We start from the raw sequence: 26,393 nt of genomic DNA on the forward strand, positions 1-26,393 counted from the left end.
TGAGGCCGCTGGGCTGAACAGAGTGTTTTCACCTCCTCCCACTGTCGAGGAGGGCGGTCTTAATACATTTCTGCCCGCCCTCATCACCCACCTGCTAGTGGCCCCCAGACTGCGCAGCATTAGACCGACCGAGAAGAAGTTCTCTCACGTGGCCATGGCAGCAGTCCCGCGCTTCCTGCCTCTCTTGGGGCTAAGAAGCCTTTGCTGGCGCCCCGGTGGACTTGGAAAGGGGAGCGTGCCTAGAAAGTTCAGCGCAGCGGCACCTCCGCGGCGGCTGGAGCTGCGGGGCATCTACCCACCCCTGGCCACTCCCTTCACCTCGCAAGGCGAAGTGGATTACATCCGGTTGGAAGAGAACGTGCGCCTTTACGCCGGGCTTCCCTTCCGAGGTAGGGGCAGGAGCAGAAGGGACGCGGCAGCAGTGGGCTCCATCTAGGGTTGGTGGAGGAGCAGGCAGGGGATGGAAGCGTGGAGCTGGGAACCTTGCGATGTCGCTCAGGCGCCTTTGCTGCCGCGTACCTGCTGAATAGTTGTCCTCTGGTTTATACTGTAAGGTGTCCCAAGCACTGTACGCGCGGTCCAAGCGGTTAACCACCCTGCCTGGTGCCGTCCTGGAAATGTAGGTGCACTTTAGGATGGGGGGGCACCCCACGCCGCCCCCCACCCCGCCCCCCCACGCAGAACAATAACTCTGTGCCTTTAAGAGCTATCCAATATTTTCCAGACGTTCATCAGGCAGCTTGTCTCCCCTGACCTTTTGAGTTTTTGCCTGTCGTATAGCTCTTTTAAAGGCGGCACAGAACCTCTGGCAGGGAAAAGTGAGGAGCAAAAGATCTTCACTGAAAGGATTCAGTGAGCGAGCAAAAGATTTCACCTCGGGCAAAGGGATCGCCAGTCAGCGAGATGGGGGTGGGTGGGATTGATTCACCTGACTGTCGTGGTTCCTTGAACATTCTTCCCAGTTAGCAGTGCTAACTTAGCACTGGATCGTCTCCAGCGGGTGGGGGTGGGGGCTTAATAAAGGAGGCAAAACTCATTTGTTGGCTCTTCCAGCTGGATCCTGTCCAATAAAGAGAGGGGCTGTGCAGCTCAGCTGTCTTCAAGGACATACATGGTTGCCTGCCTGGACTTTGGCTGCTCTCTGCAGTTCTTGCAGGAGATGTAGTGGGGTTGAGGAGGAAGAAATTATGTTGGCAATGGCAACTTCTCACTGTAGGAGAAAATCATATGAGGGCAGAATAATCTTTGGGGAGGGCACTGCCTCTGTTTGTCCCCCTGTCACTAAGCCCCTGCCCCAAATAATGCCTCTTAGCCTTAACTTATAAACAATTTCCACATTGAATCTCTATCCGTAACTGGTTCCCCTACTTATTGGATCCCATATTATTTCCTAGTTTCTTAATCCCCTCCTATCCAAACACGGTTACTGCTTTTCCTGGCAGGGTTCCTGTACCTTTAACAATATTATTATTATTATTATTATTATTATTATTAGTTGTAGTAGTAGTAGTATTTCATTTATATCCCGCTCTTCCTCCAAGGAGCCCAGAGCGGTGTACTACATACTTAAGTTTCTCTTTCACAACAACCCTATGAAGTAGGTTAGGCTGAGAGAGAAGTGACTGGCCCAGAGTCACCCAGCTAGTTTTATGGCTGAATGGGGATTTGAACTCGGGTCTCCCCGGTCCTAGTCCAGCACTCTAACCACTACACCACGCTGGCTCTCTATAGCAGGCATGTCAAGCAGAGAGTCAACAGATAAGATTTCCCTGCCATGTTTTTCAAGCTTGGAAAAACCTTGCCTGCTGGACTTGTGGCCTCCTCCATGCAATTGCTAAAGGCATAACTGCTTTGCTAGGAAAAAATAAGGCAATTCTGTCCAGCTTCGTCCACATGTGGCACTTCCACTCTAGGGCAGCCAGGGGGGCAATGGTTCCATAGCTAAACAGAAGATATAGCTCTGGGGCAGGATTTTGCCAGTGGCTGGCTTCTTCCCACTTCTTTACAATTTAGCCTTGTAGGGGGCAGGTTCCCCCCACCATATCTATTGCCATATGGCAAGTCCTCAAGTCATGACCAGTAGCTAGGGTCTTGCTCCACTGACCAAAGGACCAGGAAACCCTGTAGGAAACCTATCCCAAGTACTAAATGGGGATCGCAGAAGGACGTATTCTTATAACAAGGAAATTCCCATGGTGAATGAAACTTGCTGAAGCTAATGCTGTAAACATTATATATTGGTATGACGTTGCTTTAATATATATACTCTTTGCTCTGAAATATATCATAGTGTATTGTATGCTGAAGCGAGCTTGTGGTGCATTTGAAATTAAGATGCTGTTTTGTAAGGCCATGTTTGTTAAAGGGAGTAGGGAGATAGTAGGGAGTAGGGAGACTGTACAGAGTGGATAATGGAAGGAAAACATACTTTGAACATTCGAATGTAGCAAACCTTTGGCCACCTAATGGCGCAGCAGGGAAGCAACCTCCCTAGAGAGTAGGAGGCTGTTGGTTCAAATCCCCGCTGGTGTGTTTCCCAGAATATGGGAAATTCCTGTATTGGGCAGCAGTGATATAGGGAGGTGTTGAAAGGCATACTGCGTGGGAGATGGCAATGCTAAACCCCTCATTTATTCTACCAAAAACAACCACAGGGCTCTGTGGTCATCGGGATTTGACACTGACTCAACGGCACAATCTTTGCCTTTAAACTTTTGGATAAAAATAACTTCTGAACTTGAAAGCATGTTTTGGACCAATTAGAAGAGCACACCAATATGTCATATGGACAATTTAGGATATAAAAAAGGGAGTTATCAAAGTCCAAGGTTTGAGGAGGGGAAGATATCTCCTCTCCTCAAGATGTCCATGCTGCTTGAATAAAGAAAGAAACCTGACCCTCCGACAAGTAAAAGACCCTAATTTCCATTCAGTGCCTGGCCAGCACTGTTGTAGGAGGCAGAGAGACATTGTTAATTGGCTATGTTAACTGGTAATTTAAGGCAACCTAAGGAATCAGGCCAAGTTGAAGACAGATCATCATCCTGGAGAGATTCTATCTATGTGGTCGCTAAGAGTCGACACTGACTTGACGGCACTTCAATCAGTCATTCAATCAATCAATCAATCAATCAATCAAGGAAACAGAGCTGTGTGGTAACTAGATGTTGGAACTCTAACTTACAATCTGGATTGATTTGTGTACATCAAGGGAGAAAGGAACCTTCCCCACACACACATTGTTCTTTTGTGTTTAAGCTCTTGAGCTGTTGTGAGCAAATAAACCAACCACCAACCAACCAACCAATCATATTTCTATACTGCCAGATATGCACACTGCCTAGGACAGGGGTTTCTAACCTGTGGTACTGCAGATCAGGGGTGTAGCCACCATTGGGTGACTGGGTTCAAAGAACCCGGGCCGCTGCCCCTCAGGGGCCACGCATCGCGACCCCGACACCCCCCCACATCTGAAGTCAGACGCGGGGAGTGTGTGTGTGCTGGTTTAGCGCCTGAGCGGGGCTGCATGGCCCTGTTTGGGAGTTAAATGGCCGGCACTGCATTCGCAGCGTGGCCAGGAGCGGCTCTTCCCTGCCTTAATGGCAGGGAGAGCTGCATCCGGCCGTGCTGCGAATGCAGCGCTGGCCCCGATCTAGCTCCCGAATGGGGGCGCACGGGACCCTTTAAGGCAGGGAAGAGCCGCTCCTGGGTCTAACTCCCGAACAGGGCCACACGGCCCTGTCTGGGAGCCAGACCATGCCCCCCACATCTGATGTCAGATGCGGGGCGTGGCTAACCCCCACGTCTGACGTCAGACTAGGGGGCAGGGCAAGCGGGGCTGCCGCAGCGGCTGGACACAGGCCACCCGCGGTTTGGCTCCACTAGTGCTCCAGATGTTTCTGAATTACAACTTCCATCATCTAGTACACCATTGTGGATGGGGATGATGGAAGTTGCAGTTCAGCAACATCTGGAGAAGCACATGTTGGAGAAGTACACGTTGGCTCCCTGCCCTAGGCAGTGTGCATAATTTAAAATACAACAAATGTAAAAACAGAATAAAAACAACTGAAACAATTTTACTGAGTAAAAATCAGGGTGGATTTGATTTAAATCAAACTGATTTAATTCACGATTTAAATAACGATTTAAATCACTAGTCAGTAAGGCTTGATTTAAATCATAGCTTTCTACATAAAGACTAATTCTTGCTGGTATAACTTTAATATGCACGTAGATGAAGATTTTTAGAATAACAACTTTTCATATTAGTTTTTTTATCCCCAGTTTAATAGGTTAATCATTCATATTTGGACAACTTTTCTGTTGTACTTAGGAAGGAGAAAAATAATCATTACCTTAATAATAACAATTTAAATAGATTTATTCAACTGAAACAATAACATTACAGCATATGTTATTTGCTTAAACAAACATCCATGTTTGTTAACTAATTTGGCTAAACAATATATATATATATATTTTAAGAAACTTAGACTGTCAGCCCAGCCTACACATGAAAAACTTAAATACTGTCCTCTGTAGCTCACTCGTCATCTTCATCTTCTTCTTTGTTCATAATCTAGAAAAGAAAAACAAGCTTTCCTGCTTTATCGGGTCCCAAACGATTTCTCAATTTAGAATGAATGAGTCCAAAGGAAGAGAATATTCTTTCAACGCCTGCAGAAGAAGCTACTGCTGTTAAAAGTGAAATCATTACTTGAACAGTCTCTAAATCCAAGTGCTTAAGTGACTTCCACCAGTTCACTGGTGTGACTTTCTTTAAAATATCTTCAGCAAACATATATTTCTTGAATGGTTCCCCCTTAGCTTTGAAGTTTATTATAGTTGGCATTACAGATGGATGATTGCTGGATACCCATGTCATAGCTAACTCCTCTTCCTCAGCACTTAAGTTTTGACCCTGGTACTGGATATTGACAATATTTGCCAAAAAATGAGCTGGAGACAGTACTTGTCCCATTCATTTTTTTAATGCTTGTAATTTAATTCTGTCCATGTGTACTTCTGTTTTTAAGTGTTCACTCAGTTCCTTCCAAATTTCAACAGCATCAGCAATAAAACAGCTATTTTTCTGTATTTTGTTTAAAGATTCAGAGATGGGTTTCAGGATGCTCAGCATATGTTCAACATTTCTCTTAAGCCCAATGTTGAGGATTTTGGCCGTGACAGTGCCATCTATTTTATCTCGATTTTGTTCACAAACTGTCATCAGAATAGGCCAGTTCTTGATATACTGCTCAAAACAGTCCACCACAGAGTTCCATCTAACATCTTGTGGGAGCGTTAGCTTGGTTCCACCCATCCTTTTCAGAGCTGCTGCAGTAAAGTGATTGTTACGGAAGTATTTAGCAATTTCAACAACATTAGTCTTTATTTCTGGAACACTTAAGTCTTTGGCTAAGAGGTGCAGCAAATGAGCACTGCAACCATATGTTATTAGCTTTGTATTCCCTTCCTGCTCTTCTAAATTTCTTCTCATCTTGGATACATTTGCAGCATTGTCTGTGACCAAACTGCGTACTAGACATTTGAATTTTTGTTCACATGTTGTTATAGCTTTTACTGCCACTTCTTGTAAGTATTCTGCTGTGTGTGCATTTCCTGACGTATCAATTGTTTGTGCAAGGAAGACTTTCCCTTCTTCTGTTGTTATACAAGCACATACAATAGGATCATTGTGGACATTACTCCACCCATCAATACTTAGGTTAACAATTCTACCCTCCAGAGCTGTTGCACATTGCTCCATTTCTCTGTCATACACTTTATCCAGCAGTTTCCCTGCAACATCTGCTCTGCTGGGTGGACTGTATCCTGGTCTCAGTGACTGAACCATATTAATGAAATGTGGGTTCTCAGTCAGACGGAAAGAAGAGTTCGTTGCATAAACAAACTGGGCAATTTTTTTCATCAATTAACTCTTTTTCTAATCTGCTAGTTTTTATCACAAACTTATCTATGGTGGTTCCAGGAGGGAAGGATTTTTTCTTTCTTTTAGGTGATAGTGATATGTGGCTGTGGGTGTCTGATGATGATGCTAATGAAGCACTATCCTGGATGGATAACTCTGAAACTGTAGAACAGGAGGATGGTGATCTTGAAGGTGGATAGTTTCCAGAATCCATGAATTCCCCTAAACAAAAAAGTCAATGCTGTTATTTTATTGTTTATACAATTTCTGCTTATTGTACTCAGCACTGCCCCAAAAGGAATATTTGCTTTTCTTCATAACTGTACCAAATGACAGTAACATGCAGTAATAATAAGAAATATAATTTTGCTCAAACATGACAGTTCAAGGCAGTCTTTAGAAATATTATATGATTCAATAAAAATGTTTACCAACCTGAAGATCCTGCCTGTTCAAATGTGTTTCTTTGGTCATCTTCATCACAGCACTTCTCATGATGTTGGCTCATTCGGGCCACCAGGCCTTGCATTTCTTTGTTGCAGTGTTTGCATTTTGCACGCATGCCTGCCTTACCGATAGGTAAAGGAACTTCATTAAAATATTGCCAAACTGGGTCTCTTTTATGGCCTGCTGCCATTATGTGGAATGAGGGGAAAATGCCTTTTCTGAAAGCTGCTTTGTAATCACTTTGTTCTCATGGAATGGGAAAGTGTCTTTGCACTGGTCAAGAAATGGTTAATAGAGTCTGCAAGTTGCCTTGCCAAATTGCGAGCTGTAAAGCCATAAATTTGCTGACAAGCTAGAGGGGGAAGAGCCCCCCTCTCCTTGTATCTCTTGAAAAAGCAAAGGCCTGTAAAACACTTCAAGGCCATCTGAGGAAGACAGTTTCGCTTATCAATATGCAGTAGAAATGTTTCTTTGTACTAGGGAATGCTTGTCTAACTAGCAATGATTATAATATTTGTAATATGACGGACAATGATGTTAACCAATGAACTAATTGGTTCTTTGGGGCTGAATGTTGATGCCCAGCTATGTAGTTATGCCAAAGTATAAAAACTTGTGACCCAGGCAGCTGCGCGCGATTCTCTAGTAGGCTGCGAGGCACGGAGAATTGGCCACCAGCGCTGGTAAACTAAATAAATGGTGATTATTGCTTCCTTCAATCATCCTTGTTTGTCTGGTTTGTGGTAACTGGGGGCCTCCCAGGTAACAATTATAGGTTTTTTTCCTCCAAGGAAAGAATGTGATAAACCTCAGGTCATACACACAAAAAGATCCAAAGACTTGTCTGTCTGTGGCTATGCAGTATTGTGCTCAGAAAGTTTCACTTTCATTTTGTACTGCTTGTCTGCTTGCCCCTCCCTCCTCACACTTAGTTTCACTTTCTTCTTGTGCAGATCTATTCCACTCCAAACAATCAGAAAAATATTGTTTCTATTCTATTTCACTGAACTTCTTGAAACTTAGCACTGAAGGGGTTGATTCTGTATTCATAGGTTTGTAGAACAATAGGATTAAGGTCTTTTTCTCAACTCTGTTCATTTTTGCTGTGAAGAAGAGGCATGTGATCTCTGCTGAGTCAAATTCAGTTTTGAGAACTGCAAAAGTAAACCAAGCATCTGTGATAATATCTTGTAGGCAGAGAAACTGCCCAATAATCTTACAAAAACCTCTGGAAGAGCATGACATTGTGAATGGATTAATGGAATTTATTTACCAAAAAAATTAAACATATACAGCCTTATTCTACATAATTAAAAAACTAATCTTTAATTCATGATGGAATAACCTTTGGATGGTAATATATTTTCCTCAAAAAGCATTTTATTTTAAAAAATCCAATTTAAATTTTAAAAATCCAATTTAAATTAAAAAAATTTTTTTTTGATTTTTTTAAAAAAATCATTGATTTTTATCCACCCTGGTAAAAACCTTAAACAGTTCTAAATTAAATAGCAATAGCAATAGCACTTACATTTATATACCGCTCTATAGCCGGAGCTCTCTAAGCGGTTTACAATGATTTAGCATATTGCCCCCAACATTCTGGGTACTCATTTTACCGACCTCGGAAGGATGGAAGGCTGAGTCAACCTTGAGCCCCTGGTCAGGATCGAACTTGTAACCTTCTGGTTACAGGGCAGCAGTTTTACCACTGCACCACCAGGGGCTCCTAATTAAAGAACCACATCGCCTGTGGTTCTCCATCTTAAGTTAAAGATCTGTCAGAGTTTCCTGGAAAGATGCTGTTTGGCGTTTCCTGGAAACGTCCAGACTAGTCCCTGCGTATGGGATTACTGGGTGACTTTAAACTTCCCTTTCCCCTTGCCCTTAAACTTGATGGTAACATATGTTCCTTCACACATTTGCCGCATGTGCTTACATGTGCTACACCTGGAAATGGTGCTGCTGCCATAATACTGCTTCGCCTTATGTGCATTTAATGAGGACATTCACACAGTCAAAGACTCTGTTCTACCCAGGTTTGGGAGCTGTGTGTGCTCCCAATTTTCATTTGTGGCTCTTTATTATTGCACATTGCTTTGAGACATTGGGTAGAAAAGCAATGTATAAGAGTTGAAATAAATGGATTTGATACATTCTGGCAGTGAAGCAGAATGATGGAAACACACATACACACCCAATGTCGTCTGTTTTTGTGCAGGTGTTGTGGTGCAGGGTTCCAATGGGGAAGCTCCCTACTTGACACAGCAGGAACGCCTGGAAGTGGTAAGACGGGTGCGCCAAGCTATGCCCAAGGAAAAGTTGCTGCTTGCTGGGTCCGGATGTGAATGTAAGTGATGTGGAGGGTGAGGCAGAGGACATCATCTTCCAGCCTCACAGTTCTCAGCAGGAGAATTCTGGTACTGAGACCTCACCCTGTGAAGAATTTATTCCTTAAACCTGGTGTTCTCATCCATGGATCCCCAGATGTTGTTGGACTACAACTCCCATCATCCCCAACCACAATGGCAGAAGTCCATTGTGACCGAAGATGATGGGAGTTTTAGTTCAATGAGTGGGGACTCAAGGTTAAGAACTCCTGCCTTAAGCCCTAATTAGAACCTCTAACTTCTGAAAATCACAGGGTCTATCATTTGACGTGGAATTTATACCCTATTTTTCAAGGGACCCTAAGTGGCCTGAATACAATAAAACAAGAAAAACAGCATTTCCATAACTGATTTAAGAGCAGTAGAGGGTAAAACAAATCAAAACATTTTGCAAGCCACACTTTAAAAAACTCTGAGAAGGTCTGTTGGAAAGGAAATGTCTCTTAACTGATAGCTGGAGAAGGCAGGAAATGAAGGGAGACTCTGGGTTTCAGACGAAATGGGGTTCTAGAGGGCAGGGACCACCATGCAGAAAGTCATTTCACATTACCACCAGCCAAACTTCAGATGGCCTTGGGATGTGCAGGAGAACTTCTCTGAAATATTTTATGAGCCAGGCAGACTCCTATGGGGAATTTCACAGGTGGACTTTCAGCTACCTAGATTCTAATGTAAACTGTTTAGAGCAGTTTAGAGAGCAATGAGAAGCTCTTTGAATCACACCGAGAACCACATTGATAGCCAATGCAGCTGGCACAATAGTAGGGTGATATGTTCTGAGTATCTAGCACTCTGCTAACTGGGCAAAGAGGTGCCTTTTTAAAGTGGCGGTTCTCTTTATTTAGCAGGGGGAGAACAACTGGCCCTATCCATATCCATATAGATATAAATGAATAAATAAAATGGCTCCCTGTGCCCAAAGGGCTCACAATCTAGGAAAGAAACCACTTTGGGAACTTGTTGAAAAGCAGTATATAAATCTTTGTATCAGCACCCTTGCTACTTCATTCTGCACCAGCTGTAGTTTCTGAAGCGTTTTCAAGGGAAGGGCAGCCTCATACAGAGTGCATTGCAGTAGTCTAAGCACAAGGTGATAAGGGCATGGTATGGTAGCAAGGTCCACATGTTCCAGGTATGGGTGCAGCTGGCATACCAGCTGAAGCTGAGCAAAAGTCCCACTGCCCACAGCTGCTGCCTGAGCATCTTGAGTTGCCTGGGTCTCGGAGTATTTCCAGACTGTTGTAGATCTGTCCTTCGCTGCTATGATCCTTGACACAAAGTAGGCCCAATGCTGAGCTCTAATCTGACTTCCTTCAGACCTGGCTTGAGTTTTTCCATTGGTGCTGTTGTATTCCAGAACCCTGTGGGCAGAGTTGGGAGAGAGCAATCCCAATCCTGAGATACGATCCTCCCCATCTCTGACAATTTTAAAAAAGCATTAGAAAACCCATCTCTTCACCCAAGCTTATTCAGTTCTTTAAAATTTTAAGGTTTTAATCTGTGGATGATTTTTAAATTGTTAAATTGTTTTAAGTTTTTGTATATGTTTTAACTTGTTTTGTGCTGTTGTTAACTGCCCAGAGATGAAAGTTTGGAGCGGTGTACAAATTTGACTAATAAATTTGACTAATAATAAATAATCCCTTCCACTTCATTCAGGCAGATTTCAGTTATATATGCCATATCTGTCCACCCATGTGGGATCAAATCCGGAATGACCAGATGTTGACTGTTGACCACTCTGGCATTCAACAGCAGCACCTTCAGCAGTCTTCTAGGGGTTCCCAGTGTGGAAACCATGATCCATCTGGCTGGAAAGTGGAGCAACTGAAGGGATCACCAAAAGCTGGAGGGGTGGTAGTCTTGTGGTAGCGAGCATGAATTGTCCCCTTTGCTAAGTAAGGTCCATCTTCTTGGTTTGCATTTGGATGGGTGACTACATGGGAGTGCTGTAAGATATTCCCCTTAGGGGGTGGGGCCAAAGCTCAGTGGAAGAACATCTGCAGGTCCCAGGTTCAAACTCTGGCATCTCCAGTTAGGGCTGAGAGAGACTCCTGCTTGAAACCTCAGAGAGCCATTGACAGTCAGTGTAGACAGTACTGAATTAGATGGACCCATGTTCTCACTCAGTATAAGGCAGGCAGCTTCCTATGTATCTGGCTGGCAAGGCCCCTGGAACAATACCTAGTCAAATTCCCACCACTATATTTCCCTCTGCTCATTACCCTAGTTATATGTTCCCAGCTAACTGAGCAAAGAGGCACCTTTTACAAGTGATGATTCTCTTTATTTAGCAGAGGGAGAGCAATTGGCCCCATCCATCCCCAGCACAGCATCCCTCCGATGGCTGTTGCTGGTGTCTATCTTACATTTCTTTTTTAGATTGTGAGCCCTTTGGGGACAGGGAGCCATTTTGTATGTTTGTTTATTAATATACAAACAATATATATTTATATTTATGTAAACCACTTGGGGAACTTTTGTTGAAAAGCAGTATATAAATATTCATCATATATGTATAATGGAGGCCCCATTATTCCCGCCCTCAATAGACACATCCCCTGAGCAAAGCAAAATTCAATGCCTTTAACAGTCCACCTTTCAAATGCATCCCCCTCTTTACCATTACAGTATTTATTTACTTATTCACTCACTCACTCACTCACTCACTCATTCATTCTATAAAGAACTTTTGAAAAACAGTATATAAATATTCATCGTAGTAGTAGTAGTAGTAGTAGTAGTAAAATAACACTAATACGGCAGGTAAGTAGAGCTCCCACCAAATCCAAGGGAAAGATCCTAACCCTACTGGGCCCCTTGTCATGTGTCACTTCCTCTTCCCCCAGCAACTCAGGGCACCATTGAGATGACGGTGCAAGTGGCAGATAAGGGGGCTGATGCGGCTCTTGTGGTGACTCCTTGCTACTTCCGGGGAAGCATGACCAGTGCTGCCTTGATCCATCATTACACACAGGTGAAGAATGGGGTCAGGGTGCCTCCCTGCTCAGAATCACAGAGCACGGGAACCATTTTTGTGGGGAAGGGTAGGAGGATGCCAAGAAGAGTCTGAGGGAAGTTATGTAGGAAAACAAGGAAGTGGAAATGGGAAAGCGTGCATTCAATCTCTAGTTACTTTGCATTTTAGATTGAAATATAGTTGGAAGTGGTCTTTCTGCTAATTTCCCCATCTGCTAATTCATGTCAGTTGTGATCCTTCTGTAGGGTTCAGCATCATACTAAATGTGTTCGCGTTCTCCTGTGTAGCCCCAGTTCCTGGGGTAGGGCAAATAATAAATCAACAGGAATAAATAAATGAAATGCTTCTCCCAAGTCATAGCTGAGCTGTTCCTCCCTTGAGGGAATTCAGGTATCACTTCTTTAAGATGTGTGGATCATTTGTGAGCATTGAAAAATCTCCCAAAATTCACAAACGCACAGGGCACCCTAGGAGCCATTGATTGCCCATGTTACGATTGCAGTTTCTAATGCACTTTACCCTTTTGGGGAATGAATGTTCTACAGTCCAGCAAGAAATTTGTGATGCTTTATTGTCCAACCTTCTGTTGAAGAGGAAATGCACAGAAATTCCCAAAGCAGGCCTGTCCTGTCCCATTCAAAATTATTTATTTATTTATTGGATTGGATTGGTTTGGATTTGATTTGATTTGATTTGTATACCGCCCTTCCAAAATGGCTCAGGGCGGTTTACAATTAAAACAAACCACTAAAACAGTAAAGAGCTAAAACAAATTAAAAAACAATATAACAATTAACAATTTAAAAACATTTTAAAACAACAATTAAACAATTACAGTGATTAAAATCCCAAAATTGGGTTTTAAATTTTAAAATAAACCAGATATTAAAAAACCCCAAATTTAGGAAGCTGAGAAAGCTTAGGTGAAAAGATGGGTTTTCGGGTGTTTTTTGAAAATTGCCAGAGATGGGGAGGATCGTATCTCAGCAGGGAGTGCATTCCACAATCTCGGGGCAGCAGCCGAGAAGGCCTGTCTCTGTGTAGCTACCAAACGAGGTGGCGGTAACTGGAGACGGACCTCCTCAGATGACCTCAATGGGCGGTGGGGCTCATAATGAAGAAGACGCTCCCTTAGATACCCAGGGCCTAAGCCGTTTAGGGCTTTGTAAGTTATAACTAGCACTTTGTATTTTGTCCGGGAACCTATTGGCAGCCAGTGTAACTCCATCAGTAAAGGAGTAACGTGGTCTCTCCAAGATGACCCAGAGACCAACCTGGCTATCGCGTTCTGAACCAACTGAAGTTTCCGGACTACGTACAAAGGCAACCCCACATAGAGCACATTACAAAAGTCAAGTCTGGAGGTCACCAACAGATGTACCACTGTTTTGAAGTCACTGATCTCGAGAAACAGGCGCAGCTGGCGTATCAGCCGAAGCTGATAGAAGGCACTCCTGGCCACCGCCTCAATCTGAGAAACCAGGGAGAGGTGTGAATCCAGAAGTACTCCCAGACTGCAAACCTGTTCCTTTTGAGGAACTGTGACCCCATCTAGAACAGGCAGATCAAAATCGTCTTTAGAGTTCTGACCCCGCACAATAAGTACCTCCGTCTTATCTGGATTCAGCTTCAGTTTATTCTCCCTCATCCAGCCCATTACTGCTTCCAGACAGGCATTTAGTGAGGATATGCCAGCTCCTGAAGAAGTTGACATGGAGACGTAGATCTGGGTGTCATCAGCATACTGGTAACACCCAGCTCCAAATCCCCTGATGATCTCTCCAAGCGGTTTCATGTAGATGTTAAAAAACATTGGAGAAAGTACAGAACCTTGAGGAACACTATACTTAGATTTTGAAGAGCAACAGTCTCCAATTAACACCATCTGGAATCTATCCGAGAGGTAGAAGCGGAACCACTGTAAAACAATGCCTCCCACCCCCAACCCCCTCAGACGTTCCAGAAGGATACTATGGTCATTAGTATCGGAAGCTGCCGAGAGGACCAACAGTTGCTGATGAAATTACTCTGTAAGTCCAACAACTTGTTTGGACCAAACTGCATATTATGTTAAGCTGCTTCCCCCCTTCATGTAAATAGCATGTATATGGCCCCTAATCCTCATTGGGACTATGGTTCTGTTCTAGATGGGGTCACACTTTCCCAAAAGGAACAGGTTCGCAGTTTGGGAGTACTTCTAGATTCACACATCTCTCTGGTATCTCAGGTTGAGGCGGTGGCCAGAGGGGCTTTCTATCAGCTTTTTTCCTTTTCCTTTTGGATGAGGCTTTCTGAAGAGTGAGTTGTTGGGGGCTTCTCACTGTGTTTCAGAGTGTGAGTTATTATCCCATGTGCCCATATGCCAGCATTTCCTGCTTTGTATCCCCCAGGTGGCTGAAGCTTCTCCGGTCCCCGTGATACTCTACAGCGTCCCAGCCAACACGGCTTTAGAGCTGCCCAGTGATGTGGTGCTCACCCTAGCGCAGCACCCCAACATTGTGGGGATCAAGGACAGTGGTGGCAATGTGAGTGAAAAGGGGAGGGGAACCAGATCCTGAGCCAAGGCGATGCTGCCAGGGGCTGGTTGTTGCATTTTGCAGTGGTTACAAGGATCTGAACCGAAGGACTTTTTAGTATTTGAGAGGCAGAAACAGGTGCACACACTCCTCTAAGTAAGCATGCCAACTTTCCCCTTCACTTGCTGAGTTAAAATATTAACTTTAAAGCAACAGTTTCCTGCAGCCCAGAGATGATACTTTAAAAAAAGAAAGAAAAGAAATTAAAGCACAGCCAGATGGCATCTTCCCACACTCCTAGCTTAGGGTTCATGTGCTAATTTGCAAGTATGACAAGGGAGACAAAAGCAGTTACCTGATACAGCTCAGTCTGAGAGCCACTGTGGAAGCAAACAGGGTGTTGGACTAGAGAGACTAAGTGTTCTTCTTGGGCCAGTTGCAGTCTCTCAGCCGAACATACCTTGCAGGTAAGAATACCATGAGATAATCTCCATGTTGGAGCTCCTTAGAGAAAGAGGAGGGGATACAAATGCAACAAATAAATGAAAAGCCCATTTATGTTTGTGAGCTCAAAGCACAACTACTGCCCTGAAGAGTGCAATCAGTGATTATCATCCCCATGGCAGGGGTTGTGCCAGCCACTCTTGCCCATGGCAGGATTGGATGAGAGCTGGTATCGTGTACAACTTGGGAACTCCCTGGTTCAAAATGTCTGCTCTGCCATGAACTCTAGGTTGCCTTAGGCAAGGCACTTCCTCTCAACCCCAATTGCAATATGGGGATAATGATACCTCAAAGAGTTGTCGTAAGGATTACAAAAAGTTGTTCGAGTAAGAACTAATCTGCCGACTTAGGGAGGAACAGGAGGGGAGGAGGGCTGGAGAGTGTGGGGCTGAAGGGAAGGGGAAGAGAGGAGAGACCGGGGCAGGAGGAAGAGGGAGGGGGAAACAGCCGGCCCCAAAGCGCCACACAGATGCTCTGTGTGGGGTCGGCTAGTATATGTTTAGTGCTTTGAACACTTGAAAGCATTATACAAATACAACGCATTTTATGGGCAGACAATTCTGAATGTTCCTTTGGTGCACATTTATCCCCTTCCCATGGGATTCACTCTTCAATAACCACACACACTCACTCACTCACTCTCTCTCTCTCTCTCTCTCTCTTCATCATTCAAACTCGGGTACTGATTAATACCACAAGTCGTGCTAGAACTTGAGTAAAGTAGGTAGAATTACCTTTCCTGTAAGTCACTGTCCTGACTTCATTCCTGGAAGCTCAATGCCCTTACATGGGGCTCCCAGTCAGTTCCCTCTAATGATTCATCAGGTTAAACATTAACAATGTGTGTCATTAACAAAGGGCATCAGGTCCTTAAACCATCCCCTGTGTAGAACTGTAGGCCATATATCCCACCATTTCTTCTTTATTGCTATTGATATCACCCATTATAGGCAGAAGGTTAAGTCAGCGAAGCAAAAGGAGTCCTAGAGAACCCATCCTAGGGACTCGCATGCTTCCTTCACAGGTCAGGACCTGCTTGGTGGAGTTCAGAGAAAAACTGCAGACTGAACAAAGTAAGCTCTATGCAGAATGGGGCAATATTGGGCCAATGTTTCTAAAATACCAGTCCCTTGACTATTAATGCATTGGCACATGGCTATTTATTGCCCTGTATTCAGGAATGCCCTGTCCAAGCTCTCCTATATTCTTTGGCAATGGCAGATTCTGGCACTCTTAAGACTGGTGTCCGGTGTTGTCTCAAAACTTTTGCCTCTTACTAGATCACGCGCATAGGGCTGCTTGTCCACAAGACCCAGCAGGAGGACTTCCAAGTGCTGGCGGGATCAGCTGGTTTTCTGCTGGCCAGTTACATTGTCGGTAGGTGATGGTGGAAAGCCGCCTCTGTTTCCAGAGAGTGCTGTTTGGCAGTACAGTGGTCCCTCGACTTACGAAGTTAATCCGTTCCGAATGCACATTCGTAGGTCGAAAAGTTCGTAAGTCGAAAAGCGGTTTCCCATAGGAATGCATTGGAAATGGATTAATTCGTTCCGGAGCCTAGGAAAAAGACCCAGACACCCAGTTTTATGTGCAAAACTCTTTATCAAGTGCACTTTAAAGGCATGCAAAATGCAAACTCTGCAAACTCTGCAAACTCCTGCGGAGCATTGCTCACCATGGGGCAACGACCACATTATCAAAATTCGTAAGTCGAGGAAACCGCATCTAAAATTCGTAAGTCGAGGAAACCGCATCTAAAACCACCAACGGTTTTCCGTTCGGATGTCGAAAAATTCGTAAGCGTGCGGCCACTTTTTCCTTTCGTAAGTCGAAAAATTTGGATGTCGAGTAGTTCGTAAGTCGAGGGACCACTGTATGTGCATGGGGAAAGGATACAAAGTAGGTGGGGGGAAAGGATACCAAATGATAAGCTGTATAAGGCGATGACAGGATATTTCTAAACTTGATTACCATAATGTCCTTTGAACACAGAAGCTAGTGAGATGGGAGGAGAGCTGGCCTTGAGGTATTAAGCATGAACTGTCTCCTCTGCTAAGGAGGGACTTCCCTGGTTTGCATTTGAATGTGAGACTACATGTGAGCACTGCAAAGATATTCCCCTTATGGGGCTGCTCTGGGAAGAGCATCTGCATAAGGTCCCAAGTTCCCTTCCTGGTATCTCCAGACAGGGCTGAGAGGGACTCCTGCCTGCAACCTTGGAGAAGCCGCTGCCAGTCTGTGTAGACAATACTAAGCTAGATGGTCAATTTTGCAGGGGTGGGGTGGGGTGGGTGGGTGTCAGTATATGGCAACTTCCTATGTTCCTATGAGATGCCAGTAGTGGGGGCTACAATGTTTGGTCTACTCCAGATGTTGAAAGTGTTTATATGAAGATGTTTGAGAGGGAATACTGGGGCTAGTGATGGAACGCTTGTGGGGTAAGGGCGCATGTTTCACTGGTCGGGAGAACTCTGCTTTGCTTACTGTTCCAGGTGCCACTGGAGGGGTCTGTGCCCTTGCCAATGTGCTTGGTGCTCCTCTCTGTCAGCTTGAGCAACTGTGCCATGCTGGAAGCTGGGACGAGGCCAGGAAATTGCAGCATCGACTCATTGAGCCAAATCTTGCGGTAAGAGCCAGAGATGGCGGGCGGAGTGGGGGTGGGGGAGTAGATTGACTGAAGCTGGAATAGTTCTTTCCAGGCCTGACTGGGAAATAGACATTCACCGATATGATGTGGCACAGCATTGTGGAGATGTCATGCTGCATTCTTGGGCTGCTGCAGACTTGGAATGCCTCCCCGATGCTTTTAAGAACTGACAGTTGCCCTGGTAGTGCTTCTGCAGTTTCCCCCGTTGTTGTGAATGGGGAAAACTGCAGAAGCACCAGTTCTTAAGAACATCGGGGCTGCCTTGTTTCTAAAGTGCTCCTCCTGGCTGCACATTCTGTGACTGCACAGGGTCTGCAGCAAGGGCTGAGGGCCCAGTCCTGTCCTCCTCCATCTGCCCTGAACCAGAGGTTGCATGCATTCTGGTATCACATCAGCAGCACAGCCAAGCAATTGTAGCTATTGCTCAGAGGTGCACTTAGTAATTTTGGAGCCTGGAGCTAAAGGACTTTGGAGCCCCCCTTCCCCCCCGACACCACTGGAGGCCCCCCCCCCCGCTGCAAGTTAAGCATCATCCCCCTGTGCATGTGCGCGTGCACACACACACACACACACACACTGACAAACACAGTATTTTTAACACATGGGTTCTTGAGGGCACAAACAGCAACTGATCTCACAAGAATGTAAGAATATAAAACAGGTATATTGATGCAAATATGCATTAGCAGAAACATTTCAAGACACAACGTAACCTATCCCCATCCCACATATTTCTTTTCCCACTCCTCCCTCTGTCCCTAAATCACCCGGTACAGATCATAATTGCACTTGGCTGCCCAGCACAGTTCGGGCCAGCAGCTACCTCAGTCAGACTAAGGAGGACTTGGGGGCCCCCAGGGCGTGTGCCTGGACTTGGGCCCGGAAGTCCAGGGGTAAGAGCGCCACTGCTATTGCCTAGAGGTGAATGGGTGACCCACCTCCTTCAGCAGCTCTGAACACTGCCCCTTCCTGTTTTGTGTATGAGCTTTACTATCCTGCACAATTTACATTTTCCGTTTTGGTTTTTTGAGACTCAAAATACAATTTTTGGACCTTAGGCCATGATATCCTGGGTGTCCCTTCATGCCCTGTGGTTTGTTCACATTGCAGTTTCCTAGAGGTTGCAAAACTGCAACAAAAACAACCAACCACCAGCCCTCCTAACCAATACTCTTTTTGTCATCAGTGGGAAGAGATTAATGTAAGCTCTATTTAATATGCACAGAAAAATACCTAGGGCTTAGAATTCCAGTGCGGCAAATTCCCGTTGCCTTGTGCTTTTCCCATTACAGCCAAGGGACTGCAGCTCTGTGAAAGAGCTTATCCTCTTATGCAGAGATGCTGTTACCCCTGGACTTTGGGGCTGAAGTCCAGGGCCTCCACACCCCCTGGGGCCCCCAAATCCTCCTTATCTGTCCTGGGTCGTGTGGTCATCGCTGGCCCACACTGGGCTGGGCGGTCGAGTACGATTATGATCTGTGCCAGGTGCTTTAGGGACAGAGGGGGCAGTGGGGAAAGAAATACATGGGATGGGGATATGTTACGTTGTGTCTTGAAATGTTTCTGCTAATGCATATTTGCATAAATGTACCTGTTTTATATTCTTACATTCTGGTGAGTTCAGTTGCTATTTGTGTCCTCAAGAACCCACATGTTAAAAAGTGTGTGTGTGTGTGTGTGTGTGTGTGTGTGTGTGTGTGTGTCCCCACACACACATGATGCTTAACATGCAGTGGGCGGGGGGCTCCAGCAAGAGAGGGTGCTTGCAAAGGCCTTGAGTTTCAGGCTCCAAAATTACGTAGGTGCACCATTGCTCTTATGTTCAACCTGGTACCTCCAGTTAAAGGAGCTTGGGCATCGGCCCTGGGAAAGACATCTGACCAAGACCCAGGACACCAGCAGTGGGTCAAAGCCTAGCTCAAGTCACATAGATTTAGGATAAGGCAGCTGCTTTTATCATTGTAGAAGCAGTAGTGCTTAGCTTCTAACCTCTAGACATTACAGCCCTATTCATATGTCCAGCACTCAAACGAGTGTACAGTACACATAGATACAGATCTGTACTGCTATTTACAAGTTATGTTGAAAATAGGCACAGCAGTACATTTCCTATCTGTACCATGCCTTTGGGGGGCCCTCTATCCCAGCTCACTTTTAAAATGAATGCAGTTACAGTCATTCACACAAAAACATGTACAGACATCTATACACTCATACAACATAAAGAGCTGGGTCTCATGATCCGTGAGACCCGGTTTGGTGGGGTTTGCGGGGAGGGAGCCCTGGGCGGCCGGATCGGCTGCCCACACGATTGCCGGCTCTGAGCCGGAGCCGGTGGGGGCTGGGGAGCTCGGGGGCTGCGCGGCTCCTGGAAGCCCCAGTATGCCCTGCGCAAGCATGCAGGGCATACTGGGGAGACGCCCGGAGTAAGAAGGCAGCTTTTTGCCGCCCCTCTGGGGGTCTACTCGTGAGTAGGCGTGGTGCAAAGCCATGCTGTGGCTACTCACAATTAAACCTGGTTTTGGGGCAAAGGTTCTTGAGCGGGTTACCTGCTCTAGAACCACCGGGCTTGTAGCCGAGCCCAGTGGTTCTGATGACCTGCAAAAATCGGGCTAGGCTCTCCGAGACCGATTTTTGCACATCGTCAGAATAGCCCCAAAGTCTGAATAGGGCTCATGTCATCTGGGAAAGGATCAGCCACTTGTGCCAAGCCACTTTGCTTGGGACCATAACTCAGTGGTAGAGCATCTGCTTTACATGCTGGTGGTCCCAGCTTCAATCCCTGGAAACTCCACGTAGGGATGGGCTCCTGCTTGAAACCTTTAAGAAGCCACGATCAGTCACTGTAGATCAGGCCTGATCAACTTAGGCCCCCCAGCTGTTTTTGAACGACAACTCCCATAATCCCCAGCCACAGTGGCCAATAACCTGGGATTATGGGAATTGTAGGCCAACATCTGCAGGAGGGCCGAAGTTGAGCAGCCCTGCTGTAGATGATACTGAGCAAGATGCACCAATGGTCTGTTTCAGTATAAGGCAGCTTCCTATGTTCTGTTTGCTTATCTTATTGATATAATGTAGTAGTTCCCAATCTGGGGGCCTCCAGATGTTGCTGAACTACTACAGCTCCCATCAGCTCCAACTACAATTTATTATGGCTGGGGATGATGGGAGTTCAGCAACATCTGGAGGCCTCAAGGTTGGGAACCACTGATTAATGCTCAAATATCCCTGTCAAAGTATCTAATATTGAATGTGAGTACTTAAGGTTGGGGACCAGGGATGGATTGGGACTTCTGTTGGTGTACCGATCACCCCACTGCCCAAAAGAGCCCCTAATTGAGCGGATGGACTTGGTCCTGGAATTGACGTTAGAGTCTCCCAGGCTTGCGGGGGTGGGGGGAGGATCTCAATGTTCATTTCAGGACCAATCTGTCCGGGGGCAGCTCAGGAGTTCATAGAGGCCATGGCAGCTACGGGCTTATCCCAAGTAGTCTTGGGACTGATGCATGTTGCTGGTCACATGCTGGATCTGGTCTTTTAGTTTGATCAGGGTGGTCTTCCATGGATGGGGACTCCTTTAATGTCTTCATTGTCATGGACGGACCACCATCTGGTTAAGGTTGGACTCACAATCACGCCCCTCCTCTGCAGGGGTGAGGGGCCTATTAGGATGGTCTACCCAAGAAGATTATTGGATCCAATAGGATTCCAAGAAGCCTTGGAAGGATTTAGTCTTGGCTCTGCTGGTAATTCTGTTAATGCCTTGGTGGAGAACTGAAACAGCAGTCTCACCAGGGCAGTAGACATGATCGCTCCTAAGCGTCCTCTCTGACCCTCTTCAAAACTGGCCCCTTGGTATACACAGAAGAACTTCGGGAGCCGAAGCAGCAAGGTAGACAACTGGAACACAAGTGGAGTAAGACGACTCAAATCCGACAGATTTCAACATAGTGTGCATTGAAGACCTATGCTCAGGCAATACATGTGGCAAAGAAGTGATTTTCCCCCTGCTGTATTGTAAGCTAACGTCCAGCCGAGTTGTGAGAAGGGTAGTATGTGCCTCTCCTCCCTTGAATCAGAATTTGGAACTGTCAATTATCCGCTGTGAATTTTTAATGACGTTTTTGTGGATAAAATCTCTCATATTTGGGCCAACTTAGATTTAGACTCACTCCACAATTTTTGGAGATTCTCATGCAGAGGTGTTCAGCAACTCCTCTTATGTGGTTGGGCTGGATCAGTTTCATTTTGTGACTCTTGATGATGTGGACAACCTGCTTGTAATGATACCACCTGTTCTCCTGAGCCTTGTCCGATATGGCTTACACTGTCTGGCAGGGGGGTCATTGTAGAAGGCCTGGTAGAGATGATAAATGCTTCTCTGAGGGCAGGGCAGGGTGCCTTTCAGTCTTAAGGATGCAATTATTAGACCTCCTCTGAAGAAGCATACATTGGATCCCTCAGAGTTAAGCAACTATAGTCCAGTCTCTAACCTGCCATGTTTGGACAAGGTAAATGAGAAGGTAGTGGCCTCCCAGCTCCAGACAGTCGTGGAGGAAACAGATTATCTAGACCAATTTCAGATTTCTTTTTGGACAGGCTATGGGGTGGAGACCGCCTTGGTTGGCCAGATGGATGATCTCCAACAGGGAATTGATGGAAGGACTGTGACTGTTGGTCCTTTTGGATTTCTCAGCAGCTTTCAATACTATTGACCATAGTATCCTTCTAGACCATCTGAGAGGGTTGGGAGTGGAAGGCACTGCTTTGCAGTGGTTCTACTCCTACCTCTTGGGCAGATTCCAGATGGTGTCGCTTGGAGACTGCTGTTCTTCAAAACATGAACTTTTATATGGCGTCCCCCAGGGGTCGATATTGTCTCCAATACTTTTTAATATCTACATAAAACTGCTGGGAGAGATCATGAGGAGATTTGGTACAGGGTGTTATCAGTATGTTGATGACAACCAAACTTATTTCTCCATGTCAGCATCATCAGGAGAAGGCATAACCTCTCTAAATGCCTGTTTGGAGGAACATTGGAAGCTGCCATATACTGAGTCAGACCATTAGTCTATCTAGCTCAGTATTGTCTATACAGACTGGCAGTGGCTTCTCCAAGGTTTCAGGCAGGAATCTCTCTCAGCCCTGTCTTGGAGAAGCCAGGGAGGGAACTTGGAACCTAGATGCTCTTCCCAGAGTGGCTCCATCATGAGGGGAATATCTTACAGTGCTCATGAGGTCTCCTATTCAAATGAAACCAGGGCTGACCCTGCTTAGCTAATGGGACAAGTCATGCTTGCTATCACAAAACCAGCTCTCCTCTCCATACGGGAGGCAGTGATGGGCTGGATGAGAGATAACAGACTGAATCCTGGTAAGACGGAGATGCTTATTGTGTGGGGTCAGAACTCAGGAGACAATTTTGATCTGCCAGTTCTGGATGGGGTTATACTTCCCCAGAACAAACAGGTATGCAGCCTGGGAGTCTTCTGAATCCAAACCTCTCCCTGGTGTCTCAGGTTGAGGCAGTGGCCCTAAACAGCTTAAGTCCAGGGTATTTAAGATAACATATTTTTCATTATGAGCCCCTTCACCCATTGAGATAATCTGGAGAGGTTTATCTGCAGTTGCCACCAGCTCGTCTGGTGGCTACACAGGGACAGGTCTCCTTTGTTGCCACCCCGAGACTCTGGAATGCACTCCTTGCTTGAAATAAGAGCTTCCCCATCTCTGACAACTTTTAAGACTTCTCTAAAGACACTTTTCACCTAAGCTTTTTTAACTAGACTTGTTGTTTTACATTGTTTTAAGGCTTTCATTTCCGTTTTCATTTGTTTTATGTTATTGTAAACCACCCAGAGATGGAAATTTGGGGCGGGGTACAAAATGATAGATAATAAATATAAGAAACAATGACATCCTTACCCAAGTTTAGCAGGGTCAAATAGGAGCAACTGGGTTCTAGTATATATCCCCTTCTGTGGCATATTCTGTAGTATATATCCCCTTCTGTTTCCTAGAAAGCACAGGCCTTAGTGAATTATTCAGTTACTTCCAAAGTGTGACCCTAGAAAGAAGTGGTATTTGTATGAAATGGCTTCATACACACCTGTTCTGCACTGTTGGCTATAGAGCAGTTAATGGACTCTCACACTGTTTCTGTTCCCACAGGTGACGAGCAAGTTTGGGGTCCCAGGGCTCAAGCAGGCAATGGAGTGGTTTGGTTACCATGGAGGCCTCTGTCGTGCTCCCTTACTCTCGTTAAGCGAAGCACAAGTGATGGAGCTGCGCCAGGATTTCAGCTCCAATGGATGGTTGTGAAGGACAAAGCCGTTCCAAGCAATGGCTGGAACCTTGAGATAGCCAGTAGGCCTGTTTAGTTAGGCATCCATTTTCAGAGTACTTGCAGCTTAGTAAAATACAGCTCATTTAACCTACATTTTATTAATTGGCATGTTTGAAAATCTGAGCATGGAACTAACAGTGAAATGGATGAATAAAGAACCTAGAATTGAACTCCAAATAGGCAAGTGCAATTTCCCACGGCAGGTTAGAAGCCCAGCACTCCCTTCCTGATATTGGCTTTGTCCCTTGAAATCCCCTGTGATTTCCTTAGCCAGCGCTTCTATGGTATCTTTTGCACATATACTATGGTGTTGATTGCATCCTGCTCTCTGGCCCGGTTCACACAATTGTGTGAATCTAGGTTTAATGTGGGTCACCAACATTAGTGTGATTGTGTGACCCCACACCAAAGTGGTTTATGGCCTGAGAGGAATCTGAGATTTCTGCCTTGGCGTGGATTCATAAAGTCACTCTAATGTCAGTAACTCACATTAAACCTAGATTCTAACAATTGTGTGGACCAGGCTTCAGATCTTCCTCCTCCCCCTGGCTCAATCTAGCCCAGAAATTTTAGTTTGGCTGGAGAGGTCACTTCCAGCATTCAAAGATCTATGTAAGCTCCAAAAGGCTGTAGGGTTGCAATTCAGTTATCCCCAGCCATGTGCCTGGACCAAAATTACCACTTGCATAATCATCTCCTTTGCACTGAATCCTTCACAATAGAGTAAGGTCAAGAAGACAGGAGGGTCATTCACATGGCCCACGAGCTGGGCCTGTGGAGGACTGGGGGGGGGGGGCAGGAAGGCAGAGCCCCCTGCCCCCCCTCACACGATTGGAGTTACTGAAGCGCCGCATGACCAGTGCATGACCAGTGCATGAGTGATCCACATGACCAGTGCATGAGTGATCTTGGAGCAGTGAGGGTGAGGGGAAAAAAGCAGGCTGGGTTCTCCTGCATCCCACAATGCTCCTGCATCGCCATGTGAGGAGCACTGTGCATTGGGGGATTTCCCCACTGTTGAATGCTCCTCCTTCCTGGTTCTATGGAAACTCAGGCTGCCGGCAGCCTGAGCTTCCACACAACCAGGTGGTGAGGGAGGAGGGCAGGTGTGTGCCCTCCTCCCTCACTTTTAGCCAGGATTTAAAACCTGGGCTACCCATCTGAGGAGTGCTGAGATCAGGACCAATCCCAGTGCTTCTCAAGGTCAGCTCTACCCAAGCAGGGCTTCGTTAGCTCAGGTAGAGCTGGTCGTGAGAATGACCATGAGCTTGCTGCCCAACTGACAGCCTGCTTCCATGACCCTATAGCTGACACAAAACTGCAAATTCATTATGTGTATAGGAGCACAAGAGAGGGAATGCTGGCTTGATCCCTAAGCTGATGGAAGCCAGAGCACTGACTGGTAAGCATATTTAGCGGGGAAGAAGCTGTATTTCACACCAAATTCTGCTTCATGGAGCTGGCCATCTCTTGCCCCAATGGTAGAGGCAGCCATGAGTCTTTAGTAAAATCTGTTCTCCAAGTAAAAATGCCTTTGTTACTGTGCCCATTCCACATGTTCAATGATGGCGCAATCTGTTTGGAAGGGGAAAAAACAATTATTTGTTAGCTTATGCTCATCTTACAATGCCAGGGCAGTCCTGAATAGGAACATTACCTACTGCTGGATGTGCCACTTGTTATACTCTTGGCATCAAGATGATGACTGGAGAAAGTATGACTTAGCACACAGTCCTAGCAACATGAAGTATATTTATGGTTTGTAGTCCCTTGCAGCAAAGCACCAGTTTCTGATATCAGCATCTACTGAATGGATGCACAATGCTTATGAAGGCAGAAGCCAGAGTCCAACAATCCTTTAAGCATTTATGATTACTGAGAATGCATGGGAAGTCATTTCTTTGATTTGAAATTCTAGGAAATGCCATATAAATACTAGGTTTGTTCACACAGTCATCTAAATTTAGATTTAATGTGGGTTACCAACGTTAGTGTGATTGTGTGAACCCATAGCAAGATGGGAATCTTGGCCCATAAACCACCTTGGCATGGGTTCACAGTCTTGGTAATGTTGGTAACCCTCATTAAACCTAGATTCAAATGATTGTGGGAACAATAAGGATGTGCAGAACGTTCTCACGTGAAATGGGCCACTGTGAGTGTTCTGTTCTGAAACAGAACACCCTTCAAATGAAGGGCTCATTCCACTGGAACAACTGGTTGTTCCAACCAAATGCACCCTTCCTTTGAAAGATGTTCCATTTCAGAACAGAACACTCTAAGTGGCCCATTTCGAGTGAGACGTTCTGAGCTTGGAATGTTCTGCACATCCCTACTGAACAAGCCTAGTAAGTAATATTATTTAGAAAAATAAGGGCAAGGAGGTTTCCCTTTTAATAAAAAGCACAATATGCATTGTAGGTAGACCAGGGCATCTAATGGGGAGGAGGTATTTTAAAGTGGCATATATAATATTACTTATACATCTGAAGCATTTGCTGTTTATTTTTTAAGCGGCAGCAGTTTGTGTGTGCAGTATTTACATTCAGGCAGAGCTCATCCTCCCCTATGTGCTCTGCTACCTCTTTTCTGTGTCTGTGTGTGTGAGGAAAAGACACGAAGGGA

At 45.4% G+C, this 26,393-nt stretch overlaps 1 protein-coding gene across 1 annotated transcript; it reads left to right on the plus strand.

Annotated features, from left to right (window-relative positions):
* HOGA1 (4-hydroxy-2-oxoglutarate aldolase 1) lies at nucleotides 1–23,945 on the plus strand. The gene is made up of 7 exons (XM_053312483.1): nucleotides 1–389; nucleotides 8,604–8,732; nucleotides 11,622–11,749; nucleotides 14,143–14,277; nucleotides 16,053–16,149; nucleotides 17,262–17,395; nucleotides 23,594–23,945. The coding sequence occupies exons 1-7, from the start codon at nucleotides 155–157 to the stop codon at nucleotides 23,741–23,743; spliced, it is 1,008 nt and encodes a 335-aa protein (XP_053168458.1). The 5' UTR covers nucleotides 1–154; the 3' UTR covers nucleotides 23,744–23,945.
* Nucleotides 23,946–26,393: the final 2,448 nt, after the last annotated feature.

The sequence above is a fragment of the Hemicordylus capensis genome, chromosome 3 (assembly GCF_027244095.1).
Source record: "Hemicordylus capensis ecotype Gifberg chromosome 3, rHemCap1.1.pri, whole genome shotgun sequence".
NCBI classification, from domain to species: Eukaryota; Metazoa; Chordata; class Lepidosauria; order Squamata; family Cordylidae; genus Hemicordylus; species Hemicordylus capensis.

Bases quoted from the DNA above. Each gene is read 5' to 3' on its own strand.
- HOGA1 (XM_053312483.1), top strand. From the start codon at position 155: ATGGCAGCAGTCCCGCGCTTCCTGCCTCTCTTGGGGCTAAGAAGCCTT. The intron at 390-8,603 runs GTAGGGGCAGGA...GTTTTTGTGCAG, and splicing joins CGCCGGGCTTCCCTTCCGAG to GTGTTGTGGTGCAGGGTTCC. The intron at 8,733-11,621 runs GTAAGTGATGTG...CTCTTCCCCCAG, and splicing joins TGCTGGGTCCGGATGTGAAT to CAACTCAGGGCACCATTGAG.